At 37.0% G+C, this 13,375-nt stretch overlaps 1 protein-coding gene across 1 annotated transcript; it reads right to left on the bottom strand.

The window, feature by feature from the left end:
* Positions 1-5,807: 5,807 nt before the first annotated feature.
* LOC145481381 (uncharacterized) lies at positions 5,808-11,692 on the bottom strand. Its single transcript, XM_081459865.1, has 3 exons — positions 10,846-11,692; positions 7,724-8,029; positions 5,808-6,280 (listed from the first exon to the last, which is right to left on the bottom strand). Exons 1-3 carry the CDS (start codon positions 10,925-10,927, stop codon positions 5,934-5,936), a joined length of 735 nt encoding a protein of 244 aa, XP_081315991.1. The 5' UTR covers positions 10,928-11,692; the 3' UTR covers positions 5,808-5,933.
* Positions 11,693-13,375: the final 1,683 nt, after the last annotated feature.

Raw genomic sequence — 13,375 nt, 5'->3', positions numbered from 1 at the left:
TTGAGGCTATGTATTGCACCGTATTGAGTTGTTACACGAGTCCATGTTGTGATGTAGAAGTTTTCGTCGTGTACGAATAAAACTTGAGTTCCAGTTGCTGTCTCTGATGTTTTAATCCACCGAAGAACATAGCCACGCTCGCAACAACACTTAGTTAAGTCGGTAAAAATTGTGACACACCAACTGTAAAAATCTGAATAAAAACAATACAATGGGATATTAAAAAATAAAAAATAAAAAATAAAAAAATCTAAATAAAAATAATACAATGGAATATTAATAACAATTAACTAACTTTGATTTAAAGCTATCTACGGACGTTGTATTCACAACATCCTCAGGAAGAGAGTTCCATTTATTGATTGCTCGTGGGAAGAAATATCTCTCTTCGCTCTAGGAACTACAAACCTAAATGCGTGGCTCCCACGGGTTCTTCTTTCATTATTTGGTTAATTTTAGGTGGGCTTCTACTGAAAAATCCGTCAGATTGTGGGAGAGTTTATACATAAAAGATAATCTGGCGGTTTTCCTTCTAGTGGTTAAGGTTTCCCAGTTAGGTTCCCGCAGCATTTCTGTCACCCTTGCGTAAGGATTGTAGTTGCCCGCGCAGAGTCGTGCTGCCTTTCTCTGAACTCTCTCCAGCTTCTGAATATCCTTCTCGTAATAGGGATCTCATGCGGCACTTCCATATTCTGGGGTTGCTCGAACTAAGGTCTTGTACGCCGTTTCTCTTACCGATCTGGGATAGTTATGTAAGTTCCGCCGCACAACGCCAAGTACTTTAGATGCTTTGCTTGAGACTGTCGATACGTGCTGATCCCATTTTGATTTACTTGTTAACCTGATTTACAGGTAGGTATTGTTCTCAACTTGCTCTTCTTATTTGAAATGCACAATACCTTGCATTTCGATAGACTGAATTATCACAAACGCATCGGACGGCATTAAGACCTTTAGAAAGGGAAGGGGAGGATGCTTATAACGATGGGGTCAGCCTATTTCAAATCTTAAATTCGGTACCGAGCATCCAAGGCTGGGCTGCTCACATCTCCACAGAAAAGGATCAATTAAAAAGAAGTACGGCGGAACAATCAATTCACTTCAAACAATTTGATACTTTTTTAGTAAATTGCCTTGGATTACCGTCGTTTACTAGAGAGGGTAGGGGCGGGGTTAACTTTGAAAAGAGCGCGTAAGGCACCCGTAGTAAGTTAGTTCAAGAGCACTCTTACTCAAGAGAGAAGTCAACTTTTTTTAGGCATAGTTTTTCTCTCAGACATTCATGTTGCTTTCGGCAGACACCCCTGACATTTCTAATATCATTAGTATCGAGTTCCTTCATTCATCAAGTTAAAAATGATCACGACTCTCTCCTAAAAAACAAGGGTCCCAGGACCTCAAGACAGAAAAACAGTATTGCCTTAAGACTGCAAAGTAAGAGAATGAAAATTTTTTGCCTGCTCCAAAGGAAGAAAATCTTCGATCTTCAGGCTCTGAAAGAAACCCTTCCGGGCCCAAAGCAACCTTTTCAGTAGAGCCCAAAGTTCTGCTTACGGATAATCTTTCTGTGTTCCTTTGTAGATTACGAGGATTTTATCCTGCAACTTTCCTTTCCTTTCCTTATTCTTGACACCACTATGCTTTTTTTGTATAGTGTAAGGGCAATTTTAGGGTTACTTAGACTATAGGCATAGAACATTAAAATAATCAAGCAAAGTTCGCCCTGTTTTCCAGAAACATATATTTAAAATGTTGATAATCAAAATGGGCGTTTGAGGTCACCATAGATATAACAGGGATCTCTATCCATTTTGTACCGTTTGTGCTGATTTTTCTTAGATTGCTTTTTTGAGGGCTCCGGAAAAACAAATGCAATATGTTGATATACAGCTATTTTAATTTCATCTATTTATGTCGATTTTCTTTTCCGTGAATTCCTTTAGCTCCGGAGTTTACTGACACACTTGACAGGCAACCTTCAACAGGCATAAGTTTGCTCTTTTATTGTAGTACTTCATTAAGAATATGTATGTGACAGGACAGTTGAATAGAACAACATATATGCTATATGTTTTTTTTTTCCACTAAATCTACAAACAAGTGAGTAGAAATTAGAGCTAAAAAAACCCTAAGGGGGTCCTAATACAGCTGTCTGTAAGCAAATTATCTTATTTTATCCCAGTCCAAACTCAAATGCAATTCTTGATAAGATTGCGTTTATCTAATGTTTATTATGCAAACTCACCTCCGTACAGAAGAAGCAGTTGATTAGAATGCTTTCTGTACGTCAACAGCCCACAAACCAGAAATAAAAAACAAATCGACTTTCTTAAAGTATTGGTGTACTTTGCAACTGTAAATGGCATTCCTGTTCCAATTAGAATTTAAGAATGAACTTGGAAAGCAACGAAAATCAAGAATCCCGGCCAAAACTCGACTAGACTAAAACGAGAGCGCATGAACAAGCTCAATCCTTCCTTGTACGTGAGACCCGCGTGAGATACCTGCTGACCAACAAAGCCAACAAGCAAGCCACATAACATGTCTCCTATTAATAATTGCACAGGTATTCCGGTTACACGGTTTGTGTGTTAATATTGTGGCCTCTGAAGATTAAAAGACCGGACAAACTTTGATACCGCCAACTAAACGGTACAGAAAGAGTTATTGGCAGGACATCAAACCGCACCATGTTTTGCTCCGCTAAAAGAAAATAATGGTTTTCTGAAACGAAATCAAACGCTTAACTGTGGTCTCACGAAAGTGTAGTGTGTTTGGTTTTTCGTTTCATGGCGAATTATTTGTTCTTTTTCGGGCCAACTTTTAAACACGTTTTTCACTGGATGTACGTTCCTTTAGAAGAAATGGCATTTCTTTTATAATTTTAATTGCAGATAAAATTCAAAAGCTCTCATTCTACAGCGCATGGTAAAATTCGACAAGCGCGAAGACTTTTTTGTTAGCCTTCATCACGTGCAATACGAACCTCTCGAAGCTACACGCGTAATTTCTTGCAAACAGAAAATATTGGAAAAGAAACACTCGCAAAATATTTCTTCCGCTCGCTTTTTATAATTTACTCGAGAGATTAATACAGCTGTTTACATCATAAAGTTTACAGTTTTAGGCAATCAGAAATGCTAAGCTCTAGCAGCTACTTCTAGTCCTTCGAGAAACCGAAGGAAAACGCTTGTTCCTGATTCTGCTAAGACCTAAAATTTAGTTCGCGAGTGGAGTCAGGAATAAGATTGCTGTGGCTTGATTGGCAGTGTTTAATTTCGCTTTCTGTTTCGACTTTGTGGTAACCTGATTTTTTAACTATTAGAAAACCATGAGAGACTAGAAGGAAAGTTGTTCTGCACTTTGATGATACTGACTTTAATCACTCAACGGATTTGGAAGCAATTATGGTTCGGTGGCAGTTTTCGTGCTTGTGCTTGTAGGAAGACCAAGATACGTGGGCAGTAATAAGGAATAACAGTGTAAGAAACCTGCATTTTAAACACAACATGTACCTGTGAAAGAAATTTGGAATGGACTCAACGACGGTGGTTTCTTTGCGATTTTAACAAAACAAGCTATTGTTTCCAAAAATGCAAGGTGAAGCTTTTACCTTGTTCAGTAGCTATTTTAAGAATTGTCAGACATATCAGAATATTTTAGATGTTTGCACCTGCGCAACTTCCTTTTTGTGGTTGGTTGCTATTCAGTCAGTCGTTTTGAAATAATTATGATGACCAAAGAAAACCCACTTTGTTGTGAAGTAATTACTGTTGAATTAATTTGTAATCAGAGGGATTTTTCGCTTAATGAACTAATCAAAACTTTTTCTGTCGGTTTTTGTATTTAGATTTTGTATTTCACGCTGTTTCATCATGTTTATTCTACAATTATGGTGCTATTTTTATTCTGTGGGGTGCTCTAAGGTGCTTTGGAGATCTAATCAGTGCAAGATGAGAGAGAATTTCTTCTGCGTCAAAAGCCATAATGCAGTTCTAGTTAACGGAATAAAAGGTGAGACGATCTGTAATCTTTTGCATTCGTTAGCTTTAAATAACGAAAATAAGACAGTCAGGACGGCTAAGATTTTCTCTTTGACGGGATTTTGTTTATTCTTGTAAATGCGACGAAGAAATTGCTTTCACGAACTCATCGTGCGTGAGGTCCCGTAAAAATTGTAGCCGCGTCTACTTAACAAGCGAATGAGTACTCCTCATTCTCGGCTAGCTAACTAATCGGCCGATTTAATTTACGAGACATCTAGGATATGATGAGCCCCCTCCACGTTCTTCAACGCAATCTGGATAATAGAGAGGCAACACGACAAAAGCTTCAATGAGCTTTGATGTGTTTTAGTTTGCGCTTGTATCTATTTATGCAACTCCACAAAACTTTGTCGTGTTTTGACGCGAAATATATTGTTTGTAAGGTACTTTATCCGCATTCCTTGTCTTCTGATAAACCAGGGCTACGACCGCTGTAATTGAGATTTTAAAAATACGTACAACTCATCTAATTAAAGATGCAGATGACCAACCATTAGACCAGTTATGAAAGAATGGTATTTTTACTCGCACTGGGCTCACTGCATTTTATGGCAAAGAAACGAAATACAACATTTTATTAGTTATCTTAAATTCAAGCAAAGTTAGGGGTTCTAAAATATCACACACTTACTATAATTTTTGTTTCCGTGGTCCCATCGAAGATAGGGCTACAAAGACTCACAAACCACAAAAGAGACGACATGTATGTACATATATATTACAGCCAGCTTTATTAACAGTATATCGATAGATGAAGTTATCATTTTAGCCATCAATAAAGAACATGAAAGCCTTTATTTACTTTTGCTCACAGTTTATTTGAAGACAGTACTGATTAACATTTACAATACCTGACGGTAATCTAGCGTTATGTACATTGGGTCTCCGATTTTCACATGCTTGAAAAAGTTTGTTTTCAGCATTAAAAGGACGTTCTTTTTTCTCGATGAGATCTATTATGCACATATTTCCTTACTTCGCTATAATCAAATGAATAAAGAAGTAAGCAACAACTTCTAATAGTTGGGAGAAATAAGCGTATATTAATTCTACTCATGCTTTAGAGCTTCTTACATTTATTATTCCCTCGACCTACCACACAGATGCTTTACACCCATTGGCTGCAAATCAAATATGTTTGATACCATTAAGACCAACAATAATATTAGTACGTTATCCAGCACATCTAGGCTTTGCAGATTTTTCGGTGGCAAGAAGAGATTTCATCTATTAATGTGTTTTTATTAACCTCAGAACTCAGATAATGGATGAGATTGGCCTCCTAAGCAGTCGTGAAATCGTGCATACTGAAGGTTCTTCGTTTCTCTGCAATAACCCCGTTCAATTGTGGCGGCACTTTGTATTTAGAAAAAGAGCTTTTTGTCTACTGATAGATTCCTTAAATCAGAATCCCGACAATAATCAAAGAGAAGGAATCGAAAATACAAGAAGAATCACTTTCAGCTGGCAAGATGTTTGCGTAACCTGGACGTTGATCATCAATTAGTTCTCTTTCTATGTACCTTTTTAAGCAAAATTTTTTCAAAATCGGGCGTATTCATTGGGGACTTCAACAATTCAGGCTTACTTAAATTTCGTAAACCTGTCGTATACTTAAACATTTTACAGTTGTGTTCTCAAGTTAAATATTTTGTCAAAAAGATGTTATAGCACTAATTAAGATATCTGTAATTAATTACATATAATAACATTTAGGCGAAACGCCGTTGCTGTAAGTATAATGAATGCAACGGCTGCAGATATTACGAAAACAAGTTTAGAGAAGTTTTGAGTAGCAAAAAGTAGACTGAAATTGCCTAAACTTGAGCCGTGCCGTTCTTCAACAACGTATCGAAATATCCGCGCGCACAGCACCCCCAAACACTGTTAGTTCGAGATCATACTAACAATGCAACTCCAAATGAGAAATCCCGCAACAGTAGAGCTCATCCCACTGGCTGTACCAGAAATAACGTCCAGGTCAACGCTTTTTGCTGGATCAAACACTGGTATTTCCTTTTGTGTCTTGGGGCCCTCTTGTTCTGATGGGATGTTGGGAACCGTCTTCTTTGTCTTCTTTGTCGGTCCCGTAGACTTTGGTTGAGTGGTGTTTACTGTTGTGTTAAGACTGGTGTTGATAGTGGCGTTATCTTCGGTGATGGAGATGCCAGTTGATGAAGTTGATGGTTGCGTTGGTGTTATCTCAGTAGATCTCGCAGAGTTAGCTGCTTTCACTAAGGTGAATTTGGGAAATAAGTGCATTAAAAACTGAAAAGGTATATACGCTATGAATTGCAGAGGGTGTTGACATAAGCCCTGCATTTTAAAGTGATTTATAATAAAACGTTACTGGATGGTCTAATTAACAATTAGATCATTCGCTTGAGATTTCTATTTAAACAATAGAGTGCTTCTGTCGAGGAACTATCGGGTGATAGTTGCCCCGCGGAAATTTGATGTTCTTAATACAAATATTTGCCAGAGAAGCGAAGCTTCGAGGGCAAATATACTAGTTTTAAGAACATCAAATTTCCAAGGGGCAACTATCAGACCGATAGTTCCGAGACATAAACTGTCTATTGTCTTTATTGTTCACCACTAAATTTTCTTCCCTGATGAAAGCCGTGACAGCCAGATGTAAAATTTGATAAAAGAAAACAGACAAAAACCCACTTAATACAATTTCAACTGTTTATTTTCTACAAACCCGTTTGTTTACAGAAAATTTTTCACGGACGAGTTCTATACATCCGGGTATTTTCCGCGGACGGCCACTATGGTCTGGTAGTGTCTCTCCGCGGACGAACATTATTGCACCACGTGATCAAGTTAAGCCAATAAGAATCGGAGAAAATTTAGTGGTGAACTATACGAGGTGATAGTTGATGAGGCCGAAGGCCGAATCAATTATCAGCGAATAATCTAATTGTTTTAGTAGAATTCTAACCAAAATTAACGCAAATAGCGGTTTCTAATTATTTTGCTAGGCATTAACAAGCTTTGCCCTTTAACAAAATCGCGCGGATTTAATTTTCATTGGAAATTTGCAGTAATTACGCGCGCACCTGTTTTCTTTGTATAATTTCAAGTTTTTAAAGTCAAGAAACCGTTTAATGTCGTTCTTTTAGTCTTCTCAGGAATGGCTGATTGTTTACGAGTAGTTCAGCCAATCAGATTGCAGCATTTCATTAGCATACTAGTAGAATTCTACCAAATCTAAATAGGAGAAAATTTTGAATTTGGTTCGGAAACAAACACGATAACATGAGATAATTTTAAAGCCAAAGGAGTTCTAAACAAATAGCTCCTGAAAGAAATGAACAAAAAGAAATTAGAATGAAGCGAAACAAAATGGAATTCGGATGGAATAAGGAGAATCGAATTACTCCTGTGTAGAAGTAACTTAATGAAAAAAATGCATAAACGCATCAAAATGAAGTTCAACAAGAGGATGGCACATCGCCTCTCATCATTTTTTGCTCAAACCAGCCAGAAGCAATTTAAGCTTGCAGTGTTCTTAGGCTGTCTGTTCCTGAGATAGCCATAAAAGAGAATATGCTATGTATTCTTTCTTCGTCATATAGCTTCATATCATGCTATATTCTGTTTGCGATGTTACTTCTATTTACCACCTAGTAAGAACTTTGCCAAGTCTCTCCCTGAAAAAGGGAACTTACCACATGCGTAAATGACGTTAAGATAGATTGACGTATCCGTCTGCTTGTTTAACCCCAGACAAGGATCACCAAATATGGAACGCAATGCCGAGATGTAACATTGTGGTTTGTTATCACACCTCGTCTTTACTATTTCTGTTTTTTCTAACAGTCTGCATAACTGATCTGATTCTTCGCTTTTTCCACAGATGAGAGCGGCGGACTCGCCGAAGTCTGCCGCTAGAATCTCAAGAACAGTTGTTGGGCTGCAGACCAAGTGTATAACGTCACGCTCACAGACGTACTTCGAGTGGACCAGTCTAGGATCTGGAAAGGAACTTTCATTTTTATATCGTACTTAGAAAAGTTTTTTGGTTCAAACAGCCCCATGGCGCAATTTCTGAGCTGACTTTCACTTGTGTTTCAAGGTGAGCACATCAGCAATACCTTTTATTTTAAAATGAACTTGAATTAAAAAGGAAACAAAATTGCGGTGATGTGCAGTTTAATGCTAAGCCCGTTTGGAAACAGCTAAAAGGTAACTCAGAAACAGTCCATTCCTGTGAGAACAATACCACAGAATAATCATTAACTTACTATCTGCTCCTTTTTTATTAATTTATTAGTTACTCATTTATTCATTCATTCATTCATGTGTTCCTTCTTTTATTTCTTAATTTGTTTATTCACTCATGTATGACGCCTTTGGAATACGTAGCCATACTGAAACACGCACGCCACAATAAACGGCCCAAAGAGCAACATGGGAATTCAATCAATCAATCAATCAATCAACCTACCAAACTAAACAAACAAACAATCAATCAGTCAGTCAGTCAGTCATTAATCAGTCAAACAATCAATATATCAAACAATCAAGCAAATTCCGGATACTATAATGTGAACTAACACTTATTGAGGTAGAGGTTTAAGGAAATAATCTGCCAGTTTCAAGATAGATTACTGTTATTAGAAAACGAAATATTGCTTAACATCGTCTAAAATGTGCTGTACCTGTTCATTCTAGTTCTTGTTAAAACGTTTACTTACGAAAAGTCTTCCAATAAGACACTGGATGAGAGAAACTGCGAATACCTCTTTCAAATGTTTAAAACCCAACTTTCTTATTATTTCCAAGGTTTCCATACTCCAAATTTCCGATTGTTACATTACAGTAAAAGATAGTAATTAATCCCCCAAACTGGCTTCAGTTTAACGAGATAAAAACACTGGCTATTCAAATACATTAGCTAATTTCAATTGTTAACTGTTTAAGCTGCGCACAGGGTGTACCATTCTACTGGAAACAGTTTTTTATTGAAACAATTTTTTCTAACAGTCATATTTAAATCTGGCATGTCAGTCAAAATTCAGTTATCGTGTCAGTCGTGAGGACCATCTCTCTGCCGGACCTATTTTGCACCAATGCATGACGTAATTAAGTAGCCCAAGCTCTAATTGAGGTCTCAGTAGTTTGAAGAAGGGTACGCAGGCTGAAACTGCGTATGGATAAATTTATTCACGAGAGCGGTTACAAAACAATATATGAAATCTTAATAGTCTAAGGTTCCTCGGAGGAGGTAAAGCGAAACAACAAACACTTCATTAAATGTTCTATAATATGATCGAATAACAACAATCTGATTATGAACGGAAAGTTGAAGAGTATTAACTAGCGACATACAATTGCGATGATGTTGAGGACAAAAATATATAGAATTAGTCTACGTCTAATCCTCGGAAAATCTCCCTCATTTTGCGTTTGGCATGCATCGTTCTTTGCATCAGACCCAAACAATGTATTCCGTGACCATCAAGACCATTGAGCCCCAATGTGAACAAAACAACGCTCGAACAAACTACACTAACCTCCGGGAGAAATTTCTCGACTTAAGACTTTCCAAATCGACCTTACATAGTATTATTATAGCATCGTTGGGTAAAAGAGTGGGAAATCTGTGCTGCGACGTGAAAAAAGTTTAAAAATAACAGAGCATCAGGACATCATTACATCCCTAGCTCTGGGTTACATAACAACGAGCTATTTGATTTTTTTAGTAAGCCACATGTCACGGTATAAGCATTTTACTACTTGTCTACTCGGCAACCACAAAAGGATTTTGCTCTTCCAAACACTTTAAAAATAATGTGCTTAATCTCTTTTGTGGTACACAGCTTTAATCTTAACCGTTAAATTAGTTTATTGTTTTGACTGAGATATAACGCTGTAATTACGCTCTCTTTCTAAGGATTTGAAGAAAAAAAGTTTTCTCTTTTGTTTATAATGATATATTGGTTTGTGCAGTAATAAGTATTTTTGGGTAGTGTAAAAACCTTGCCTTAAAAAAACTTCCCGGTATCATCAAAAATTAATAGGATTCGAAGTTTTGTCGTCATTTAGCTTTGATAAAGTTTTAGCACTGATTTACACCTAACCATCTTCCATCCTAAGAAAATCTCCTAGATTTAACCATGGTATTTATTTTACCAGCAAGATCCTATCCTTAAGTAAGAAACTGCTAGGAGCCTTTTGAACAAGTTTTTTGAACAAGTCCTGAATAAAATTTTGAAGCTCATTCTGCAGATTGAGCGGCTCATTAAGTTGTTGAAATATTTCGTCGGTAAGATTAAAGGAAAGACATATTGTCAACTTTATAAGGTACATGTAGTGTCGGAGTAAAACACATCAGATAATATTACAATGAAATGTCTGTCTATCCGAAATCAAAACAAGGTTATTGACACATCAAAGGAAAATGAATTTGAAAAATGACAGTCTCCCTGTTACCAATAAATATATCTTTTCAAGGATTTTGAGGGGAAAAAGTAACTGGTTACATCTATCAGCGCTGCAACTGAATTTTCTTTGATCGATTTATTAACCACGATCTAAAACATCGAGCTGCAATTTTGTAGGAACAAAGTCCAATACAACCGCTTTCTCCTAAATTTGCTTGGTGTAAATATTTACAATTCCTTATCTAACATGAAAAGACTTTAAAGAAATTCTCAAGGCGTCACAGATAACACACGATTTTGAGCATTCTTACAGAACTTTATCAGGTGAAACGATTAACAGTACCTCAGTGGTTCTAATATCGGGTATTTTATCTCTTCAATGATTCGCACAACATCGAACATACCTGCTCTCGAAGCACGAATTCCACCGACGGTAAACGTAACGGTTATCAAGAAAATCCAACTGCAACGTCGCCAGTCAAACATAATTTTTTGGCAGTGGTTATCGGACGTAGTCTCGCTGTGGAGCAGAAATTTCTTTTAGTCACGTTTTGCCTCTACCGCGTTTAAATTTGCGCAAAAGCAACCGAGCTGGCAAGAAACGGATGGCACCGAATCCAAAGTCGCATTACTGTTCTTATTAGCATCCCTTCATGCGTTTTTCCGGTCATGAAATTCAAATTGACGCATCCAATTAACTCTTTATGAATTATATATTAAAATCGGTGGCAGTCTTAAATCTGTGTCAACAATTTAGACTTTTCTGCGACAGCAGACAAAGAAATTTATCGTCATCTGCCAAAATTAATCCCTAAAAAGTGATCTTTCCTTCCTATCGAGTTTATTCGAAGGATTATTGTTCATTCTTCGGTAACTTTTGGACTGTCAATCGCCTCCGTGCAATGATTTTGCATTTTCATGGAATGACAGTACTACAGCTGGGAATTTTAGCGGACACTGTACATTTTAGCTCCGTCTCTAATTCACTCCGCGGCGAATAAAAGTTCTACCTTCTTATCAACTTGCACCTTTCAAGAATATTGCAAATCTGAATCTTAAGCCGGAATTCAAAACAAAACACGTATTAGAACGGAAGTTGAGTGTTCTAAACTATACTTTAACTCAAAGTTTACCACGTCTACAAGAGACATTCTGGAAGCTGACAGCCTTCAGTTATCTTAATCCAAGCTTAAATTGGATTTGAATGTTTAATAAAGGATCTTAATTCCTTTATAGTTATTTTGTACGGAGTTTTACATGGGGTTGACCTCTTAACTTTTCTTTCAAGATACCTTCTGTAGTTCTTGACCTTTATTGGTGTATATTATATCCATCTCTTGTATTATTTCTCTTTTTTTTCTGTATCTTGAATAAAACATGTATGTTTATAGGTCCAACCAAGAACCGAGTGTTGGGTGTATGCTTCCCAAGAAAATAGCTTTAACTGCTTGAGAACGGACTGTAAGCAATTTATTCTCAGTTGTAAGTGTTACTTTGAGATTTCCGCGTAATTAAAATGGATGGATTTTGAATAAATTATTATAAAGACACTAAACTATATGGAGGCTTTCCAAAGTTCCGTCGATTTTGAGATCAAAACAAAGACTAACAAATTGACGACATACAATCCGTGGAGAGATCTCGCCTAAGAGTTACATATCGCGACACAGGCGCTAATTTGATGAAAACAAAATTGAGTTTTACCATAAACAAGTGTCTTCGTGTTCATCCAATAAATCCTAAACAATCATAAACTCCATTAACTGGATTATGCTCCACCAATCGAGAACCACGCTGTTGCCCTTGTTGTTACTTTTTTTTGTATTTATATTTTAATTTTTCTTCTTAATACAAACTGATTTTGGTCAAGCGTACAAAACATAAACAACCTTCGTGAGAAAGACACCAGATGCTGTTGTTTTGTTGATTCTAAGTTGACTTGAAGCGTTGTTTTAATGTCACACAGCATCCCGGTAACGTTATCACAGTAAGTGCCATTTAAAGAGCGTCCTTGTGCGGTTAATAAGGAACCCTATGTAACTTATAATACCATTATGAAAACCTCTCCCAGAAATATGCAAGAACTTGCACGCTATCTTTCTTTCTCCATAAGCGCGTATTCAAGACTTCATAACATAGTCGTCCATAACTTATAACAATCAACATCGGACATTCGGGTAAGTCAAGGCTAATAAATGCCATGATTGCTGTTGAATAGTCACTCAAAATGTTCCTTGCCCAACAAGTTCAACAACTTGAACTTTTTAAGGGTTATCGTTAGCTGTAATACGTTTTTAAACTCTTACTGTTAACTATGAAGGTGTGTGTTTATTATAACCCTGTGTAAATTAGTAAAGGATTTCACCTTTCCAGTAATTGTCTATTTTTTTACACTTGGTTTGTTAAACACATATTGGCAACGAACGGACTGTTGAATTTGACAGAAACGTAAGAAAACCTTGTGACTGTGAGATCGAGTTTGTTGGTATAATTATGTATTTTTTTATCATAATGTTTATAATGTTTGCATTTGCACACATGTCAACATGTGTACTCTTAAAAAGTATCCAATACCAATTAAATGTTAAGCCTGGTTTCATTTAATACACGAACACAAGTGCAAACGGAAGCATGACGGTAGTGAAGACGCCCACAACACAAGCATACGCACGTCAGCATGCGCGGGATAATTGCCTCATCTTCGGCTCCATGCCTCCTCGATACAGTAAAACAAGATGGCGGACTACCGCTTCCGCTTATAGTTATCTTATAGAAGAGCGTTCTCACTTGACACAAACACAAGTACAAGCACAAGAATAACAAAACTTTTTGTTCTGCTTGTGCTTGTGTTATCCATGTACTCACTACCGTGTGCTTGTGTTGTGCTGTGGCCGTCCTCACTGCCGTGATGCTCATGCTTATGCTTATGTCTTA

This window comes from Orbicella franksi, chromosome 3, assembly GCF_964199315.1.
Source record: "Orbicella franksi chromosome 3, jaOrbFran1.1, whole genome shotgun sequence".
Taxonomy (NCBI): Eukaryota; Metazoa; Cnidaria; class Anthozoa; order Scleractinia; family Merulinidae; genus Orbicella; species Orbicella franksi.
This window is presented reverse-complemented; position numbering and strand designations above follow the sequence as displayed.